Here is a 23,004-nt window from a genome sequence, read left to right as displayed (position 1 = left end):
AATTTTTGTGAGCGAACTCCTCCTAGCGGTTAGGCTCTAGAGAGCTGAAATTTTGCCAGGATATACAACACGATGTTCTGATCAAAAGTTATTAAAGGATTCTTCCAGAGTCAAACGGTGTGGACATGGCGACCTTCTCAATGTAATGTTGATGGTTTGCCATGAAACATCAAGTGCTACCTAACTATCCTCTGCATGCTCCAATTTACCTCAGACCTCACATGATTAAACACAGTCCTGTCCTGATCACATTTAGTGGCCAAAATACATTCACAGCATGTTCCATAGCGCCCCCTACAGCATTTTTAAGAATAGCCTCCACAGAGACTTTCACCTATGACTATGAAATTTGGCATGCATATGTAGCACTTCATTGCAAACAATAAAGTCTCTTGGAGTCATTCTCTAAACCCAATAGGAAGTCCGCTATTTTGAATTAAATGTCAGATTTTTGCTGTTTTTGATCATTTTCAACAATTGATTTCTCACAGGCAATAGCTCCAAAACACCTGAAATTGGGACAATATATACTACACGCCTTCAGGTTGAGTATTTGTGAAAATTGTTCACAAAACTCAAAGGGCGTGACCATGGCAGCCAATTGAACTACAATGTTACGCCATGAAGCAGGACAGCTTATGTAAATCCCCTGTAAATGCTCCAATTTGCCTGAAACTTTACATGTTTGATCAGAGACCGGTCCTTATGAGTTTCATCGACCAAAATACAGTCACAGAGATAGCGCCACCTGGTGGATGGACACAAAGTGCTGCATAAATAGCCTGTACATGCTCCAATCTGCCTGAAATTTGACCTGTGTGCTCAGAATCCAGCCTTTGTGACATTCGTGGGCCTAAATATACTCTCAGTCGTAGCATTGCCTGGTGGACATGCTTGGGGTCGCCGACCAGCAAGGATGCGAGGACCCGTTCAACGCTGCTCGCAGCTTTAATTATTATTATTATTATTTGTCTCTCAGAACAATTGCATTTTTGAGGGCCTAAACATGCTCAAAAACTCATGAAAATTTGTACACACATCAGGACTGATGAAAAATTTCATATTTTAAAGGAATTGTGGAGGTGTGTGGCAAAATGGCTCCATAGCGCCCCCTACACTTTCCCACGGCCATCATGTTTCACCTACAGCTACCAAATTTGGTACACATATGCAGCACATCAGACTGAACAAAAAAGTCAGTGACAGCCATATTCCAAACCCAACAGGAAGTGAGCTATTTTGCGTTGAATGTCAGATTTTGCCCATTTTTCATTTTTTTCCAGAGCCAACTCCTCCTCGGGGGAAACTCCAATTCGCCTGAAATTCGACCGGTACATACAGGAGGCCTTAATGAGCAAAAGTTATTAAAATCTTTTTCCAAAGTCAAAGGGCGTGTCCATGGCGGTCTGTGGAATTTTGATCCTTCGCCATGAAATTTCAAGTGCTGTGTAAATGCCCTGAACATGCTCCAATCTGCCTGAAACTTTATATGTATGATCAGAGTCCTGCCCTGATCACATCCATATGATGAAATCCATTCATAGTCAGAGCGCCACCTGCTGGCAACAGAAAATGTCATTTTTTACACTTTGATGTATTATTCTTTGCCTCCTGCTCAGATTCACCTCAAATGTGGTGACATAAACCTGAACATGTTGATGATGATTCACAGTGAAAATGGTGACATGTCATCAAAAGGTGTGTCTGTGGCGGCGCAGCGAATTTTGATGTCTCGCCATGATGACTAAAATGTTTATATCTCAGCAAATCCTCATCCTATCTGCCCCAAACTTCATGTGCTGGACACCAGGCCCACTCTGAGGACATCCACACTCAAAATTTTAGGAAAAGTTGTAGCGCCACCTATTGATAACAAGAAGTTTAGAAATTACATTTGCACACACCATTGCTCCAAACTTTTTCATATCCTTCTGAAAATTGGTCAGCTGATTCATCACACCCTGACAATGCCAAAGTGTGAAGATTTTAGCATTTGATAAAATGCTGTTGCCGTGGCAACGTGTTGTTGTTGTGACAAACAAAGTAGCTTTTGACAGGCTTAGAATGTTCAACAGCTCACCAAAATTTACACACACATCACTGTCGTCTCAAGGAATAAGAATGTATGCATCTCTGCAGGACATGTGCTATTGCGCCCCCTACAGTATGTTTAATTAACAGCCCCGGCAGCACGATTCACCGACATCCACAAAATTTGGGAGACATATAGAGCACATCAGAACGCACAAAAAAGCCTCTTGGAGCCATCCCCTAAACCCAACAGGAAGTCCGCCATTTTGAATTAAGTGGACAAATTTTCTCTATTTTTTGATATTTTTGAGAGCGAACTCCTCCTCGGGATTAATTCCTACAGACCTCAAATTTTGCCAAGATATACAACACAATCTCCTGATCAAAAGTTATTAAAAGATTCTTCCAGAGTCAAAGGGTGTGGCCATGACGATATCCAGAATTTTGATGGTTCGCCATGAAACATCAAGTGCTATCTAACTATCCTCTGCATGCTCCAATCTATCTCAGACCTCACATGATTGAACACAGTCCTGTCCTGATCACATTTATAGGCCAAAATACATCCACAGCATGTGTCATAGCGCCCCCAACAGAATTTTTAAAAATAGCCTCCATAGAGACTTTGACCTATAACTATGAAATTTGGCATGCATATGTAGCACGTCAGTGCAAACAAAAAAGTCTCTTGGACTCCTTCTCTAAACCCAACAGGAAGTCGGCCATTTTGAATTAAATGTCCAATTTTTGGTGTTTTTGCTGATTTTCAACAATTGATTTCTCACAGGCAATAACTCCAAAACACCTCAAGTTGGAACAATATTTAAAACATGCCTCCAGGTTGAGTATTTGCGAAAATTGTTCACATAACTCAAAGGGCATGGCCATGGCGGCCAACTGAACTTTAATGTTACGCCATGAAGCAGGACGTCTTGTGTAAATCCCCTGTACATGCTGTAATCTACCTCAAACTTTACATGTTTGATCAGAGTCCAGTCCTGATGAGTTTCATAGACCACTATACAGTCACAGACATAGTGCCACCTGGTGGATGGACACAAAGTGCTGCAAAAATAGTCTGTACATGCTCCAATCTGTCTGAAATTTGACCTGAGTGCTCAGAATCCAGTCCTCGTTACATCCATGAGCCTCAATACACTTTGTCGCAGCATTACCTGGTGGACATGCTTGGGGTCGCCGACCAGCAAGGATGCGAGGACCCGTTCAATGCTGCTCGCAGCTTTAATTATTATTTGTCTCTCAGAACAATTGCATTTTTGAGGGCCTAAACATGCTCAAAAAGTCATGAAAATTTGTACACACATCAGGACTGGTGAAAAATTTCATATTTTAAAGGGATTGTGGAGGTGTGTGGCAAAATGGCTCCATAGCGCCCCCTACACTTTCCCACGGCCATCATGTTTCACCTTCAGCTACCAAATTTGGTACACATATGCAGCACATCAGACTGAACAAAAAAGTCAGTGACAGACATATTCCAAACCCAACAGGAAGTGAGCTGTTTTACGTTGAATGTCAGATTTTGCCCATTTTTCATTTTTTTCCAGAGCGAACTCCTCCCAGGGGGAAACTCCAATTCGCCTCAAATTCAACCAGTACATACAGGAGGCCTTAATGAGCAAAAGTTATTAAAATCTTTTTCAAAAGTCAAAGGGCGTGTCCGTGGCGGTCTGTGGAATTTTGATCCTTCGCCATGAAATTTCAAGTGCTGTGTAAATGCCCTGAACATGCTCCAATCTGCCTGAAACTTTATATGTATGATCAGATTCCTGCCCTGATCACATCCATATGATGAAATCCATTCATAGTCAGAGCGCCACCTGCTGGCAACAGAAAATGTCATTTTTTACACTTTGATGTATTATTCTTTGCCTCTTTCTCAGATTCACCTCAAATGTGGTGACATAAACCTTAACATGTTGATGATGATTCACAGTGAAAATGGTGACGTGTCATCAAAAGGTGTGTCTGTGGCGGCGCGGCGAATTTTGATGTCTCGCCATGACGACTAAAATGTTTATATCTCAGCAAATCCTCATCCTATCTGCCCCAAACTTCATGTGCTGGACACCAGGCCCACTCTGAGGACATCCACACTCAAAATTTTAGGAAAAGTTGTAGCGCCACCTATTGATAACAAGAAGTTTAGAAATTACATTTGCACACACCATTGCTCCAAACTTTTTCATATCCTTCTGAAAATTGGTCAGCTGATTCATCACACCCTGACAATGCCAAAGTGTGAAGATTTTAGCATTTGATAAAATGCTGTTGCCGTGGCAACGTGTTGTTGTTGTGACAAACAAAGTAGTTTTTGACAGGCTTAGAATGCTCAACAGCTCACCAAAATTTATACACACATCACTGTCGTCTCAAGGAATAAGAATGTATGCATCTCTGCAGGGCATGTGCTATTGCGCCCCCTGCAGTATGTTTAATCAACAGCCCCGGCAGCACGATTCACCTCCATCCACAAAATTTGGGAGACATATCGAGCACATCAGAACGCACAAAAAAGCCTCTTGGAGCCATCCCCTAAACCCAACAGGAAGTCCGCCATTTTGAATTAAGTGGACAAATTTTCTCTATTTTTTGATATTTTTGAGAGCGAACTCCTCCTAGGGATTAATTCCTGCAGACCTCAAATTTTGCCAAGATATACAACACAATCTCCTGATCAAAAGTTATTAAAAGATTCTTCCAGAGTCAAAGGGTGTGGCCATGGCGATATCCAGAATTTTGATGGTTCGCCATGAAACATCAAGTGCTATCTAACTATCCTCTGCATGCTCCAATCTATCTCAGACCTCACATGATTGAACACAGTCCTGTCCTGATCACATTTATAGGCCAAAATACATCCACAGCATGTGTCATAGCGCCCCCAACAGAATTTTTAAAAATAGCCTCCATAGAGACTTTGACCTATAACTATGAAATTTGGCATGCATATGTAGCACGTCAGTGCAAACAAAAAAGTCTCTTGGACTCCTTCTCTAAACCCAACAGGAAGTCGGCCATTTTGAATTAAATGTCAGATTTTTGGTGTTTTTGCTGATTTTCAACAATTGATTTCTCACAGGCAATAACTCCAAAACACCTCAAGTTGGAACAATATTTAAAACATGCCTTCAGGTTGAGTATTTGTGAAAATTGTTCACATAACTCAAAGGGCATGGCCATGGCGGCCAACTGAACTTTAATGTTACGCCATGAAGCAGGACGTCTTGTGTAAATCCCCTGTACATGCTGTAATCTACCTCAAACTTTACATGTTTGATCAGAGTCCAGTCCTGATGAGTTTCATAGACCACTATACAGTCACAGACATAGTGCCACCTGGTGGATGGACACAAAGTGCTGCAAAAATAGTCTGTACATGCTCCAATCTGTCTGAAATTTGACCTGAGTGCTCAGAATCCAGTCCTCGTTACATCCATGAGCCTAAATACACTTTGTCGCAGCATTACCTGGTGGACATGCTTGGGGTCGCCGACCAGCAAGGATGCGAGGACCCGTTCAATGCTGCTCGCAGCTTTAATTATTATTATTATTATTATTTTTTTTTTTTTCTCCCGTAAAGTAAATTGGCTTTTTGGCGGCCTTATCATATTCCAAAACACGTGAAATTTGGCGTGCACACCAGGACTAGCGAAAAATTTGATATTTTATGGGAGTTGCGCATGTGTGTGGCAAAATGGCTCTATAGCGCCACCTGCAAAATTGAAAAGTGGTCATTAGGCCAACTTCCACAATGTTTCATTTACAGCTACAATATTTGGTGGGCATATGCACCACATCAGGACACACCAAAAAGTCAATTACAGCCACGCCCTAAACCCAACAGGAAGTCGGCCATCTTGAATTTGCTGTAAATTTGTCAAAATTAATTTCTCCCGGCAAATGAATTGCCTTTTTGGGGGCCTTATCATAAACCAAAACGTGTGAAATTTGGCGTGCACATCAGGACTGGCGAAAAATTTGATATTTTATGGGAGTTGCGCATGTGTGTGGCAAAATGGCTCTATAGCGCCACCTGCAAAATTGAAAAGTGGTCATTAGGCCAACTTCCACAATGTTTCATTTACAGCTACAATATTTGGTGGGCATATGCACCACATCAGGACACACCAAAAAGTCAATCACAGCCACGCCCTAAACCCAACAGGAAGTCGGCCATCTTGAATTTGCTGTACATTTGTCAAAATTAATAGCTCCTAGTGGATAAGTCTGAGAGAACTGAAATTTGGCCAGTACATGCACCAGACCTTTCTGATGAAAAGTTATCAAAAACTCAACCAGAAGCTAAAAGGTGTGGCCATGGCGGAGCCTCAAAAAACTGATCCGTCGCCATGAAACAGGAATTGGTGTCTAATTCTTCTCAACATGTTCCAATCTGCCTGAAACTTTACATGTATGATGACAGTCCTGTCCTGATGTCATCCACATAGGGATATTCATTGACAGTCATAGCGCCACCTTGTGGTTTCAGGAAATAGACATCTTTTACACTTTCATGCCCTATTGTTACCCGGTTGATCATATTCACTTCAAATGCGGTGACAACAGGCTGAACACATTGATGATGCATCCCAGTGAAAATGGTGACTTGTCATCAAAGGGCGTGTCTGTGGCGGCCAAACCAATTTCGATGATTCGCCATGACAATTTAACGATTCATATCTCAGCTGAACAAGATCCTATCTGGCAAAAACTTCACATGATGGACACCAGGTCCAGTCTGAACACATCCACACTCAAATTCTGAAAAAGTCATAGCCACCTGTTGGTAATAGTAAGTTTAAGGCCTTATATTTTCAGGTACAATGGCCCCAAACTTGGTGATATCATGCTGGAAATTGGTCAGTCGAGTCTTCACCTCTTGACAATCCCACACTGTCAGGGGTGTGACATTTCATGCAACGCTGTTGACGTAGCAACCAAATATCGCCATGCAAAACAAAGTGCTGTTTGACAGGTTAGAAATACTCCAATGCTCACTAAAATTACCACACACATCACCATCGACCCAAGCAACGACACTGTATGCTTCTCGGCACTGCACATGCTATAGCGCCCCCTACAGTATTTTTAACAAACAGCCCCCCCAGCACGTTTCACCTACATCCATGAAATTTGGGAGGCTTATAGAGCACATCAGGACGCACAAAAAAGCCTCTTGGAGCCATGTCCTAAACCCAACAGGAAGTCGGCCATCTTGGATTAATTGTGAGATTTTTGATGATTTTTCTCTTTTTTGAGAGTTAATACCTCCTCGGGGATAATTCCAGGAGACCTGAAATTTTGTCAGTCCACACAGCAGGACTTGGTGATGAAAAGTTATCAAAAGTTTAACCAGAAGCCAAATGGCGTGGCCATGGCGACCATTCAAGTTTTGATGCTTCGCCAAGAAACATCAACTGCTTTATAACTCTCCTCTGCATGCTCCAATCTGCCTCAAACTTTCCATGTGTGATCACAATCCAATCCTGATCACATCTACAGGCCAACAGAAACTCTCAGTTGCAGCGCCACCTGTTGGATGGACAGGAAATGCTGTATAACTGGACTCTACATGGTCAAATCAGCCTGAAACGTTACATGAGTGATCAGAGTCCAACCCTCATCACATCCACTGTTTGAAATACACTCTGAGTTGCAGCGCCACCTGGTGGTGGATGGGCAGGAAATGCTATATAACTAGTCTGAACATGCTCCAATCTGGCTGAAATTTTACGTGTGATTAAACTCTGGTGCAGATGTGATTCAGAGGCCGGCACACGCTCTCAGTCACAGTGCCACCTGGTGGACGTGCATGGATTCGCCGACCAGCGTGGATGCGAGGACCCGTCCATCGCTGCTTGCAGCTTTAATTATTATTTTTTCTTCTTAGATTTTTCTCCTGCAAAATCAATTGGTTTTTTTGGCGGCCTTATCATACCCCAAAACGCGTGAAACTTGGCATGCACATCAGGACTGGCGAAAAATTTGATATTTTACAGAAGTTGCACATGTGTGTGGCAAAATGGCTCTATAGCGCCCCCTGCAAAATTGAAAAATTGGTCATTAGCCCAACTGCCACAATGTGTCATTTACAGCTACAATATTTGGTGGGCATTTGCAGCACATCAGGACACACGAAAAAGTCAATGACAGCCCCGCCCTAAACCCAACAGGAAGTCGGCCGTGTTGAATTTGCTGTAAATTTTTGAAAATTAATTGCTCCTAAGGGGTAAGTCTGAGAGATCTGAAATTTGGCAAGTATATGCACCAGACCTTCCTGATGAAAAGTTATCAAAAACTTGGCCAGAAGCCAAAAGGTGTGGCCATGGAGCCTCTATGAAGCACCTTCCATTGTAATAAACCATGTCTAGCACAAGTGGATGAAGAATGGACCATTTTTAAAATGTCCCTCCACTGGACATCATTAATGTCTATCCATAAATCCTTTTCCCATGCTTCCTTAGATGATACCGTGGAAGCTGGGGCGAGAAGAGTAATCCTATTATAAATGAAAGATACTAGTCATTTTTGTTCTAAGTCCAGAGACAGAAATTGGTCTATTTCAGCTTCAGGGGGGCGGTTTGGGAAGTGTGGGAATTGCTTTTTGTATAAAGTGTCTCATTTGAAGGTACCGGAAAAAAATGACTGTTAGGGAGGCTGTATTTGTCTGAAAGAAATGCAAAAGAATTGAAAGCACCTTGATCGTATAGATCATTAAGTGTTCTGAGGCCCTTGTCTGACCATGTACCATGTAGGGTCAGAACAGGAAGGGAGAAATGCATAGTTGTTCAATACTGGGGCGAGAATCGAGGCCCTGTGTAAACCGTGCTGTTTCCGTGTTTCCAGTTTTTCTTTTTTAATAAATTTGCAAAAAATTCTACATTTCAGTTTTTTTCTGTCAAGATGGGGTGCTGAGTGTACATTAATGAGAAATAAAATGAACTTTTTTGATTTTGGCAAATGGTTGCAATGACACAGAGAGTGAAAAATTTCAAGGGGTCTGAATACTTTCCGTACCCACTGTACATCAGGGGTAAATTTATAGCACAAGCAACAAAAAAGAAGAACGATAATATTGAAAAATGTTGAAGTCTAGAAATGGAAATAAAAAAGAGAAAATGATGTGTTGACCAATTTTCCCAATGTCAAATTTCAGGAGATTTGCAAACTTAAATTCACTTTAAATGATATGTATAATAAAAAAGCAGAGTAGGCACTTTTTAGATTAAAAACACATTTTTATGAGGCGGGAGAAAAATCTGGAAAATTGTTAGCTAGACAATTGAGAATGAATTCTAGGGGGGTTCCGCTTCCGGGTCGCCAGAGATGGCAGCATAAGAGACGGTCTCCAGCCGATCTTGTAAAAATAAGCTCCTGAAGTCAATATTAAATATGTATATTCATCTTCATATACATCAAGTCATAGGAGGGGCGTTGCTACCTTGATTTCTAATTCAATTAACTATGAACACAGACTGTTGATAAAGATGGAAGGTTTGTTAAGATTGAAGGGAAGATTGAAGGGGTTGATATAACACCAATCAATGTTTATCTCCCCCCCCCTTCCGGGCAGTGAATGGGGATTTTATAGTAATGTTTTCGATATGATGACAAATTCCCAGGGTATAGTTATCTGTGGAGGTGATTTCAATATTAGATTCAATCTGACAATGGACGCATTGGGAATGGCAACACAAAATAATCTTCTTACTAAGAAAATGAAGTCACTTATGTGTGAGCTTGGTGTAATAGACGTATGGCGAGAATTTCACCCGACTAGTAGGGAGTTTATGTATTACTCATGTCCACACTTTTTATTCAAGACTGGATTACTTTTTTATGTTCAGTAAAGATAAGTTTAAAGTAAAAGACAGCAGCATAGCCACAATCGACTTATCAGATCGCAGTCCGATTTCTATGACTATTTCTCTCGAGAGAAGCAGAAAGAAAACATTATGGAAATTAAATTCTAACATACTGAATCATCTACCTACATTAAAAAAAACTAAAAGTCTGTATTAATGACTATCTAGACCTTAACGATAAAGGAGAGGTGTCACCAATAATCCTATGGGATGCATTTAAGGCAGTATTAAGGGGGGAAATTATTTCTATAACTACTCATTTGAAGACAATCAGAAGTCAAAGATTGATCTATCTCCAAGGAAAATTAAAGAAACTTCAGTTAACTGATAGCCATAACACTAAAAATACCTCATTAAAGCTAGAATTAAAAAAATACAGAGAGAAATTGATGATATATACACCCTGGAAACTCAAAAAAGATACATAATTTTGAAACAAAAAACAATGAAGTAGGAGCCAGATCAGCTACTACGCAAACAACAAGCAGACAGAACAATAAATAAAATAAAAGATCCTAATACAGGGATGGTTGAACATAAGGGGGAGAAAGTACAAGAGATTTTTGAAACATTTTATAAGACCTTGTACTCACAATCTCAGATCCCAGAAGATGCAGAGATTGACTCCTTCTTGAACTCTTTGGACTTACCTTACTTAACGAATGCACAAAATGAAGATTTAACAAAAACAATATCCATAAAAGAGATAGATACTGCAATTTCTAAACTCAAAACAGGCAAATCACCAGGCTCGGATGGTTTCACTGCTGAGCTGTACAAATCATTAAAGTCACAATTATCTCCTTTACTGCTGAACATGTTTAACTGGATCCTGCAAAAAGGTGAAACTCCTCCATCATGGAAGGAGGCTATTATATCGGTTATTCCCAAGGAGGGTAAAGATAAAACATATTGTGGCAGCTACCGCCCTATTAGTGTCCTTAATGTAGATTATAAGCTTTTCACTTCAATTCTAGCCCGCAGACTAGAGGATATATTACCGGATATCATTCATTTGGACCAAATGGGATTTATACGCCAAAGACAAACTCTCGACAATATAAGACGGACATTGCATATTCTACATCATACATCGCAGGATCAAATTAAATCTATGACAGTAGGGTTAAATGCCGAGAAGGCGTTGGATTCGGTGAAGTGGGGATTTTTATATAAAGTGATGGAGAAATTTGGCTTTCAAATTAATTTTATTAGAATTATACAATCACTATATGACAAACCCACTGCTCGCATTAAGATCAATGCAGATATCTCCAATCCATTTATTCTGGAGAGAGGGACGCGGCAAGGGTGTCCGTTGTCCCCTCTCCTTTCTGTGTTGTTTATCGAGCCCTTAGGCCAGTTGATAAGACAAAGTAACCTAGTTAAAGGAATTACGGTAGCTGGTTTTGAACAGAAGGTGGCGCTATTTGCCGATGATGTCCTTGTCTTTTTGGAGGAACCTGAAATATCATTTATGGAGTTAATGACCTTACTTACTGACTATTAGGGGCTATCAGGATATAAGCTCAACATATCAAAAACACAAGTTATGACCCAACATTTTGTTGTCCCCGACGAGCTAAGAAGAAAATATAAACTAAAATGGGATGCAGAATCCCTGAAATATCTAGGAATAATCTTAACAAAAGATCTCACCAAACTCTTTAATGCAAATTATAAACCATTATCAACAAAAATCAAAGCAGACCTTCATAGATGGAATTTCATTCCCTTTCTTAACCTAAACTCAAGAATAAATACAATCAAAATGAATATTCTCCCTCGTCTACTATATATTTTCAGAACGCTTCCAGTGGAAGTGGATGACAGCTGTTTTAAAGAATGGGATAAACTGATTTCTAGGTTTATTTGGCAGGAGAAAAGGCCACGAATTAGATATAACTCCCTACAGTCGAGGAAAGAAAAAGGTGGAATGGCACTTCCATTCTTAAAGAAATACTTCTCAGCTTCACAGCTAATTCCTCTGCTACATTGGTGTAACTCAAATTATAAGGCTAAGTGGAAAGAATTAGAATTTAACCAAAAGGTCAGTTTTCCTCTGCAGGCTGTAATAGCTGATAAGAGTCTGTTGAAACAACTCGAGGAGTGTAAGAATCCATGGATAAATCTAACATGGCAGGAAATTGTTAAATCTAGTGAAATTCAGGACATGTTAAAACTTTTTAGATGGGTCGCATATGACTCAGATTTCTCCCCTAATAGAACTGATGAAACATTTCAGTCTTGGATAAAGAAAGGACTCACAACTTACCTATCGTTCTCTGAGAAACACATATTACATAGTTTTCAACATTTACACTGTAAACAGGGTTTGGAGAAAAAGGAATTTTTCAGATATTTACAAGTGAGAAATTATGTTAACCATAATTGCAAATTCTCAAATTTAACAACAACGGAGTCTGAATTCTATAAAGTTCTAGAAGCACCTAGTGATTCATTTCCACGCAAATCTATTACATTATACAATGCCTTCTTTTATACAAAAAGTGATAACACTTTTTATATTAAAGAGAAGTGGGAAAAGGAGGCAAATTTAAACTTATCCGAGGAAGCGTGGGGTGAAGTTTGCAGGTCCCAGTGGTCTTCAACCACTTCTTTGATCTGGAGGGAACACTGCTGGAAACATGTTATCAGGTATTTTAAAATGCCAGTCCAGCAAAAATATAAAAATGTTAATCTATCCTGCTGGAAACAATGTGGCTCGAGGGAGGCAAATCACTTTCATGTGTTCTGGGAATGCCCCAAGTTAACATCATACTGGAAGGAGATACATAAAACATTGAGCAATGTGTTTAAAACCCATTTACCTATGAACTTTGATACTCTATATTTTGGTCCTACTCAACTAATGAATTGGGCGAAAGATGTAAAACTAATACGGGCTCTACTTGCAGGTAGTAAAAAAAAGCAATTACTAGAAGGTGGTTGAATTCATCACCTTCAACACCGAAGGAATGGTTTCAAATAATTCTAGAGATATATAAAATGGAAAAATTGACTTACTGTCTAAGAACTCGGAAAGTTGAGTTTGACTAAAATTGGGGGAAATGGATCGAATTTATTACCCTGACACAAAATGACTGTACTGACTACAACTAATTTTATTCACGTTTGTTTTTGAATATTATATAAGCCGCCTTGGTTCATGAGTTCTGCTTGTTTATAAAAAAAGAGGGAAAAGAGGAAGAAACAGATGTTACAAAAGAATGTGGAATACTTAAAAAGTTGTGTGTGTGTGTATATATATATATATTATATATATTGCTTTTTTAACAAAAAAAATATTGGAAAAAACTCTTTAATGTCAAAGTGAAAACAGATTTCTATAAAGTAATGTTAATGAAAGAAAATTATATAAATAAAAATAATTGTTTGCATAATTATTCACCCCCTTTTTAATTTAATGGTCTAATTCAATAGAGGTCCATCAAATTATTGTCAAAAGTCTCACAATTAGTGAAATGAAGATCATCTGAGTGGTGTGGGTGTGTTTCAAGTGATTGAGTTGTAAAACACCTGTGTCTGAAGGGTCCAGAGAGTGGTTGATCAGAATTCCTGGCTACCATTACACCATGAAGACAGAAGAACACTCGAAGCAACTCAGGGAAAGGGTTACTGAGAAGTACAATTCAGGGGATGGTTACAAAAAAATTTCCAAGGCACTGAACATCCCCCGGAGTTCAGTGAAATCAATTATCAAGAAATGGAAGGAATATGGCACTTGTGTGAATCTGCCTAGATCAGGCCGCCCTTGTAAACTGAGTGACCGTGCAAGTAGGAGACTAGTGAGAGAAGCCACCAAGACCCCTACAACTACTCTGAAGGAGTTACAAGCTTCAGCTGCTGAGATGGGAGAGACTGTGCATGTAGCAACTGCTGCCCGGGTTCTTCACCGGTCAAAGCTTTATGGGAGAGTGGCAATGAGAAAGCCACTGTTGAAGGAAAGTCATATTAGATCTCGACTAGAGTTTGCCAAAAAGCACGTGGAAGACTCCATGGTCAAGTGGAAGAAGATTCTTTGGTCTGATGAGACCAAAATTGAGCTTTTTGGCCATCAGACAAGACGTCATGTTTGGCGGAAACCAAACACTGCACATCACCAAAAACACACCATCCCCACTGTGAAGCATGGTGGTGGCAGCATCATGCTGTGGGGATGTTTCTCAGCAACTGGACCTGGAAGGCTTGTAAAGATGGAGGGCAGAATGAATGCTGCAAAATACACTGAAATCCTGGGGGAAATTCTTTTTCAGTCTGCAAGAGAACTACGTCTTGGGAGAAGATTTATTTTCCAGCAAGACAATGATCCAAAACATACTGCAAAAGCTACACAGGAATGGTTAAAAAAGAACCAGGTAAATGTTCTGGAGTGGCCGAGTCAAAGCCCAGACCTCAATCCTATAGAGAATTTGTGGCTGGACTTGAAAGGGGCTGTTCATGCCCGATACCCGCGCAACCTGACAGAGCTTGAGCAGTTTTGCAAAGAAGAATGTAGCAAAATTGGGCAGATGTGCAAGACTGATTGAGACCTATCCACACAGACTCACTGCTGTGATTGCAGCCAAAGGTGCATCTACTAAATACTGACTTGAAGGGGGTGAATAATTATGCAAATAATTATTTTTATTTATATAATTTTCTTTCATTAACATTACTTTATAGAAATCTGTTTTCACTTTGACATTAAAGAGTTTTTCCAATAATTTTTTTGTTAAAAAAGCAAAATTTTATTGACCATGATTGATTTATGAAAGCAATAAAAGGGTAAAACATCAAAAGGGGTGAATACTTATGATGGCACTGTATGTATTTTTGTATGCAAAAAGTTCTCTAATAAAAATATAATTAAAAAAGAGAATGAATTCTAATGTGATTCCAGTTATAAAACAAGGGAACAATGGTTCTGTTTGACTACAGAAATTAATATTTTTCAACACTATAAAATGCGGTACACGTCTTCTATATCTAAATCCCAAGAGCAAATTGATCAGTTCTTAGCTGACATTGAAGTGCCTAAATTGCAATCATGAGATGCAGATAAATTAGAACTCTCAATGTGAGCTTTGTGCTCATAGAGGAAATGGTGGGCTAGGTCTTTCTGATTTAGCTTTTGAAATGACTAAACAAGCCAAACATTGGCATAAAGCTGAGTCTCATGTCCCCTGTTGAAGAAGAATTATGCACTCCAGTAACACCTGTAATGATGTTATCCCAAAAAGATGCTAATATTACAAATCCAGTTGTTTTGCATTCAGAAGATGTTTGGGCAAAACCACGCAAAAGTTAAGCATGCAATCCAGAAACATTCTTCACTGTGGCATAATATGGAAATTTGAATTGGGAAAAAGTCATTGTATTGGGAGCAGTGGCCTTCTAAAGGTATAAATGCTATTGCTGACCTATTTGAGGATGATGTGTTGTTATAGGAAATCATCCTATGATTTCCTATAACCAACTGTTACAGCGATATGGCTTGATGGATAGATGCAACTTCTGGAAATATTTGCAAATATGAAGTTGTATCTGTTCCATGCCATGAAAGAAGGAGAGAGGGAGAGGGGAAGAGAGGGAGAGAGGCAGAAAACTAGATAGGGAAGGGGATTTGGGGTGTCAGGAGGGAGTGGGAGTGAGAGGAGAATCCTGACAATACAGTCTCGTTGATAATCAAATAACAAACTATATGAAGCTCCCACTGACAAAACGCAAAGCCTCTCACTTCTATAAATTAGCTGCCCTTGCCACTACTAATGATGGTGATAGTCTGAAAATAAGTTGGCAAAAAGACTTGGGTCATGAATTTGAACCAGATAAGTGGGGAAAAATTATAGCAGAGTGTGGCAAATGTGTGCAAGAGCCCAGGAGTACACATTACAAAGTATTACACAGGTATTACTTTACAGTCTCATGCTGCTAAGTGTAATGAACTTCTTCACTGCAAAAGATGGAACTCTTGATCTTCCCTTCTTCAGGTGACCATCATGAGAGTCAGTTTCATCCCATGATTTGATGGTTTTTAAGGCTTTTCACTTTTAAGATTAACACTGCTGTTCAAAATTTTGGGGTCCCTTAAAAATGTCCTTATTTTTGAAAGTAAAGCATTTTTTTCAGTGAAGAAACCATTAATCATAAATACAGTCTAGACATGGTTCCTGTGGTAAATGACTGTTCCAGCTAAAAACTGCTGATTTTTAATGGAATATTTACATAGGGGTACAGAGACCCATTTCCAGCAACCATCACTCCTATGATCTCATGGTACATTGTGTTAGCTTTTGTGTTGAAAGGCTAATTGATAGAAGAAAACACTTGTGTAATTACATTAACACATGAATAAAAGTATTAATTTTCATGAAAATCAGGAAATTGTCTGGGTGACCCCAAACTTTTGAACGGTAGTTCATACTTGTAAACATGGTAAATTAGTGCACTATACATAAATATGTGTAGAATTTATTTTAAATATAAAATATGATCAGTATATCACTCATCATCCACCCAGGTGATCTGTCTGCAGTCATTTACTCGTCGCTGGCTGGCCCAGCAGGCAGTGGATAGGCTGAAGAAGGAGCGACAGCGCCGACTGACCTGGCTGCAGATGCAGGAGAGGAAGAGGAGAGAGGAAAAGGAGGAGCAGCTGAGAGACCGCCGTCAGCGCTGGACGAACCCAGAGAGGAGGGAGGACCTCAACCTGCTGTACCATGCTCTAGAGAGTAGGCTTCAGAAGAGAGTGTTGTGTATCTGTAAAGGGTGGTGATGAGCAAAATGTTTAACCTGTGTGTGTGCTTCAGAGTGGAGGAGAGAGGAGGAGCAGCAGATCAACTCATTCCTGCGAGGAGCTGAGAGGAAGGCAGCTCTGTGCTTGCTGCTAGAGCAGGAGACTGAGCTTATCGCTACTATTGGACGCCATCATATCACCTTCCAGAACAACAACTACGACAAAATCATCCAGCACCTCCTGGACAAGGTCTGAGTTCACTGACCATAATGTCACAATGTTCCAAACAACGTCTAGTCATGTTTGAGTTTCTCAGTTTTCAAGTTCCCCATAGTTGTTCAGTGGGGTTGAAGTCATATGACTGTGGAGGAAAATCCATGACAGTCAGCACGACTTGGTCTTCTTTGGTCTTCAAGTCAAAGCTTTTTTGCTCATTATCCTCCTGCAGTATAAATATTTCTCCATAAAGATGCACACCAGAGGGTGGAGGATGTCACTGAATGGACATCTGCTTCTTCTTGGTCTGGATGGAGTCTATTCAGTACAGGTGTCCATCAAGTGTATCAAATTCTCCCCAGACTTGAATATTCCCAGCAGCATCTTTCACTGGGGGTTTGATCCCGTGTAATATCATTCTCTTTACCATTGTAATTCATACTTTCATCTTTCTTTTACTTTCACTTAGATCTGTTGCCATGTTTCCTACTACCACATTTGGGTGAGGTATATTCACTGAAAAATTCAAGTACATCCATAGTTCTAACGGGTGCAGGTTGATTTAGCTGAACTAGCTTCTCATGTGTCGATCCAATCCAGCTGCTTCAACTGAAAGATACAACTCAAGAATATCTAATATATAATATTTCTGACATTTTGTGTGTATAATTACACACAAAATGTCAGAAATGAGTATTAGGCACAGTTGTAGAAAGAGAAAAAATAATTATAAGGCTACAAACCAATAAGTCATCAATAATTATTAAAAATAAGCTTCACATCAAGAGCAAAAAGGTAAAACCCAAAGCAGGCAAATTCAAAAATCATTCAGGTCACTTTTCTGCCCAGATTGACACAGCAATGCCAATGGAGGGGGGGGGACACAAACAGCAACTGTGGTATTTGTAGCTCTATACTCCGCCGAAGAGGCGGTGCCTCGGCAGAGTTAGGTGACAATCAGCGTTGGTTTGTCTCTCTCTGTCTGTTCATCCGTCTGTCTCTCTGTTAGCAACATTAATGAAAAATGGGGGTATCGTTCTCTCTGAGTGCAGGAGAAGTAGTAGTATTAGTAGTGGTAAAAACACCACTAACAGCATGGTGTGTTTGTTCCAGGCTGTAGCCCCTCATCAGTGGCGAGCAGCAGATGGTCGTCTGATTGAGATGGACAATCTACACACCATCAGAGCCAGAGAGCTCCGAGATCTCTACAGCAACATCAGCCTGTTCACTGTCAGCCAGGAGCAGAGAAGCCACATCCTGATGACACTTAAACACACTGTCAACGTACAACACAGCGCGCGCACACACACACAAAATCCTGTTAAGCAGTCAGTATTACTCTAAATTATTTTAGAGTATTACTGTAAAGTAATTTAAAGTATTACTCTAAATCCTGCTCCTGAACCAGGCTTTGTTCAGAAGCAGAACACTCCCTTATCTAAAAAACTGTTCAAATTCTGCATGAAAAAGCTATTTCCTTCTATAAAAATCTGTTAACTATACTAATAGTAAATATAGCAAAAACAGGAAATGTAACAGTGGCATTAAAGGTACCATCCAATCACTATTTGATGGTACCCTGTAAAATTAAAGTCCTTGCCTGGTCCATTTTGCCCTTAGTCCTCTGGTTTGTACAGCACAATACCACAATTCCTGTTTAGTGTAAGCATCACAGCTCCACAGAGAAACATTATTGTCTATCCTTATTTGACAGGAGCACAAGTGCCTGCTGACCCGAGACATCGTGGATTTGATAGACAGGGAGGTAGATCTGATGAAGCGAGGAGTTCAGACGAGAAATCTAGAGGGGTTGAGGAAGAGGATCTGTACTCTGTTCCTCCAGTACATCAAAACACAAGCGTTCAACCCTGCGGTGTCCAAGCTGCTGAAGGCGAGGAAAGAGTCCTGCTTGTCTGTGATTGTATGTTTGACACTTGAAAATGAATATCACTGTGTAACTAGGTGTCTGTCCCAGGTTCCACAGAATCCCTCAGAGCTGAATAAGGATGTGCTTCTCTGCCGCTCCTGCCAACGTTACCTGCGCTCTACCAATTTCATTGCATTTGCCAAAGGTCTAAGCACTCGCTGCAAGGACTGCACCAGACTTGACAATATAGCTAGACCGCGCAATGACTTCTCTTGCTACCAGAGCATCCTGAGGAGGCTGATAGTTGCTGAACAGCAGCTCAGCAAGGAATCCAAGATCCCCTTCCTGCTGAAGGTAAACTGTGCTTTCACTGTGTATTTACAAGTTTGATTAATTATCTTTTTTTTCCAAGCCAAAGGAGAATTCTTTCTGTGACTTTGAATTTGCGGCAACATTTTTGTAGTGCAGATACCCGAACTCTGACATCTTAATCTCTTTCAGGTGGAGGACATTCGGTACCTGATAGAGGTGGTCTGGTTGTCTCAGTCAGCCCTCAATGCCAGCAGCGACCTCTACAACCTGATGCTTGTTCGCTGGGAGCATCAGAAGGATTGGAGCCCTTGGAACTGCATACTGCTGTCAAAAGAGGAGGCTTCAGCTCACTTTGAGGTGGAGGATGTCAACAAGGTCCGTCCATGTAAACATTTACACTTACATCAAAACATATAGACTCATCTGATGTTGACACATGATGCTTTATTAGGACTGCCCCTTCAGTCGAAAGCACCTGGATTTGACTAGTTCTCAGTTGACCTGTTGAGGTTAAGTAGTTACAACTGTAACATGGCACATGGCAGCCTGAATGACATGACCTGTATAACGCCTGTGAAAAGCAGATCATATGCAAAAATAAGACAATTTGCAAAGCCTGATCTCCCCCATTAAAAAGCCCTATACCAGTAACATTATAGCACCCCCCAAATTCCCGAGACCTGGTCCCCTCACCCCCAAGCCCTGGATGGAGGACAGCGCATTCAGGACTGACAACAGCAACAACATACTGCCTTTCCAGGTAAACACTGTCCTAGCATAAAGCAGGCGCACAGCAGGCCTATAGCTTTACTGATTATGATTACAGGCGTACCATACAGTCAAAGAAGAGAGCATGGATCATAATGTCAACTAGTCATTCCAAGGTGTGATTCTGACTCTACTCTGAAAATGCAGAGTGAGGAGCAGCCCTAGTCTATCTTGTCTAATGACACACATCTTTATGCATTTACATCTGGTGCTGTAATTAACATCGAAAATCTTGTACGTTTTGAATGCAAGTCAGAATTATGAATTGAAACTAAATCATCAGAATATTGTTAGCAATATACACAATAGACTATTGTGATACACAGTAGTCTACATGTTTTACTACTTCCAAATAAACTCTCTCCTGTTTGTGTCTTTAGGCTTACGAGATGACGTTCATACACAAGGTTAAACATAAACATAGACTAGCTCAACGCTACTTCAGCCAGATATCCATCATGGCTGAGTACCTGGACTCAGCTGCTCCGCCAGCTGCTGCGCTGAGCAACCAACTCCTTTCCAAGCCCATCACCATGGCAACACACAGACTTGCCACTGATCCTTCACCAGACTCTGCTCATTGAGAAACACGTGTGGTTTTCTTTCTTCTGTGATGGTTTCCTCTTATTGCCTGTAACTTTCTACAAACATTCCAAATGAATATAGTTTCTCTTTTATGGCAGCTGAAGTATTTTCTTTTACAAACAAATGCCATTTAAATGTGTCAAATTCAATTGATCACAAATAAAGAGTGCTGAATGAGAAAAAGATAAGTAGTGTCTGCCTAGAGCTGCATGTTAAATCCCAGTGGGCGTGCAGGGTGGTGGGGTGGGAGGTTCTGGTGGGGGCTGGCATAAGATATAACCCTTATGTACCTTTGTTATGGGGTTGAGTCTGGCCCTCCCTCCTGGTGGTCGGTGGGAACCGGAGGTTCCATGGGGTTGATCTTGACCCCAGCCCCATGACATAATTTGAACTAGGGGTTGAGTCTGACCCCTGGAGAGAAGGAGGTGGGGGGGGGGGGGGGGGGGGGGGGGGTCAGCCGAGGTCTTTGTTTCTTAGGGGGTGGGGCTTGTTCTGGACCCTGCAGGTGGGAGAGGGGGGTCAGCTCCTTTGTTGCCTCTTCTTCTTCTTCTCGTGGTGTAGTGGTGACACAAGCGGGACAGTAGCAAATCACACAGCCGGAGCACACGTGAATAAGACATCGGTGGCATACTGTGTTTGTCTTGACGATTTTGTTCCTGGAGCAGAAAAGGCACCGTTTCCTTTTTTTCCTAAGGCAGACCAGAAGACGTACACGGTCTTCGTCTTCGCGGCGGTCTTCACGGTATCCCCCAGGCTGCATTGGAGGCAGCATCCTGGCAACAACAGAAGCAGTAGCAAACTCTCCGTTGCGGATCTTCAGCGCCCTGGGGATGGTAGACGTGTCTCGTGTCGCCCAACAGGGGCTCTGCTCAGCTCTTCCAGGAACAACCTTCTCTTGAGTTTTCCACTAATGGGGTGAAGTTCATGCCAAACAACAAACTCGTTGTACGCCGAGACGTCCACTATGTTGTAGAATAAGGCCATGGGCGACATGAGCGACACATTTTTCTTCGACAACTGTAGGTGGCCGAAGTTGTCAACTACTCCCTTGATACGATTGTACTTGAGACACAGCGAGTTTCCATCTTCCTCCTCCTCCTCCTCCTCCCAATTGTCCTCCCACGAGCTCGGGTGGATCGGCGGCAGGGACGATGACACTCTGTTCCATTGTGAGAATGAGGACATTTTTTGTTCTTCTTGGCCACGTACGAGATCAGTCCAAGCTGAGGGCCTCCTCCTCCTCCTCCTCCGCTACCAGTGGCGATCATGACCATCGAGGAGAACATCTCCCTGCCATTGCAATCGCGCATTTCTGGCGGTGTTTCGGGTCTGTTAAGAAGAGTGCCGAGATTGTTGAGTCCTCGTTCCCCGAAGAGGCAGACCACTGGCTGCAGCATCAGGTCCATGAGGACGCGACAAGCTAGGTTCTTGTCCGGCGGACCTCGTTTGTCGGGTTTTCCCAGGTACATTTGCATCTGCCACACATCGCTGGACCTGGTGGTGCAGGCCACTCCGTATCTTGAGCCCATACCTGGCCGGTTTGTTGGGCATGTACTGCCTGAACGGACATCAGCCTGTGTTGTTGTTGTTGTTTGCTGGGAGAGGAGAGGAGAGGAGAGAAAAGAAAAAGTGAGTGATCATGTCATTATGAGCTACCAAAGATGCAACTGTAGCATCTCTGACAGCCCCCGCACACACACTCACACTAATAAAAAAGAGAGAGAGAAAGACAGAGAACCTTACCTCTGAAAGATACCAGCCACTCGTCTACGGTGACATCGGGGCCCGGGACGTACATTTCCGGCAACCTGGTAAGCCACAGGTCCTACACGTGTCTCGCAGCGGCCAACTTGTCAAACTATAGCGTGCTGGAGTACGCTTTGAACGTTTTTAGCGACATGTCAGACCGCAACAGTGGTCGTCCGGTGTCGGGATCCCAGAGGCTCTTGCAGGCCTCGCCTCTGGACCTGTAGATGCCAGACAGAATGAGGGAGCCCAGGTACGCGCGAAACCACATCATGTCCATCCTTCTCCATCCTTCCGGGGCTCGCGGTCTACCCTCCACCTCGAGATTGGTCATTTCAATCACCGTGTCCTGGATGTCCGGGTGGACGAACGCCAGAAACGTGGAGACTATGTAAAGACATAGACATAGCGTGTTGGCGGAGCAACCACACCTCATGACGCTTGAAGGCCTTAAAACACATAATTTACTCTTCTAGCCCAACGAATGTGGCGACAAACAAGACAAAGCTCTGGGTGAAACATTCTGGTTGGACGCTTTGAAGACAGGAAACACCGAGAACCGTGGAGGTCTCTGGTACTGACGGAGTTCTTGAGACTTTTCTTACCTGAACTCTTTGACCGTTACCTGGTTTGATCTGCTTTCTTCAGGTTTTATCAGTTCCTCTACCTCACGCTGTCGGTCAGCACACCAAAACTGATTCAGGAGTGAAGAAACTAAAGTCTCAAAAGACTCTGATAATCCCCTGACATCTCACTTTAAAATGATCCTCAAAGGACAAACTTGATCCAAATCACAAGAGTCTCTGGCCTCAACAAAAGTGGGCACCGATGGCGACCTCCTTGAGTCAGAC

The 23,004-nt window shown here is 41.6% G+C and overlaps 1 protein-coding gene across 4 annotated transcripts in view; it reads left to right on the top strand.

The window, feature by feature from the left end:
* Positions 1 to 20,590, top strand: part of iqub (IQ motif and ubiquitin domain containing) — a 54,641-nt gene extending 34,051 nt beyond the window's left edge. For 3 of the 4 annotated variants that reach the window (XM_051951564.1, XM_051951566.1, XM_051951563.1), the window contains 6 exons: positions 16,444 to 16,654; positions 16,733 to 16,908; positions 17,989 to 18,159; positions 18,590 to 19,096; positions 19,244 to 19,429; positions 20,203 to 20,590. In XM_051951564.1, the coding sequence (XP_051807524.1) occupies positions 16,444 to 16,654; positions 16,733 to 16,908; positions 17,989 to 18,159; positions 18,590 to 19,096; positions 19,244 to 19,429; positions 20,203 to 20,406 (1,455 nt within the window). In that variant the 3' untranslated portion in view covers positions 20,407 to 20,590. The remainder of the gene's footprint in view (positions 1 to 16,443; positions 16,655 to 16,732; positions 16,909 to 17,988; positions 18,160 to 18,589; positions 19,097 to 19,243; positions 19,430 to 20,202) is intronic. The other variant, XM_051951565.1, reaches the window with a different exon arrangement.
* The last annotated feature ends 2,414 nt before the right edge of the window (positions 20,591 to 23,004 follow it).

This window comes from Acanthochromis polyacanthus, chromosome 8 (assembly GCF_021347895.1).
Source record: "Acanthochromis polyacanthus isolate Apoly-LR-REF ecotype Palm Island chromosome 8, KAUST_Apoly_ChrSc, whole genome shotgun sequence".
Taxonomy (NCBI): domain Eukaryota; kingdom Metazoa; phylum Chordata; class Actinopteri; family Pomacentridae; genus Acanthochromis; species Acanthochromis polyacanthus.
The sequence above is the reverse complement of the archived record's forward strand: the minus strand, read 5'-3'. Positions and strand labels throughout refer to the sequence as shown.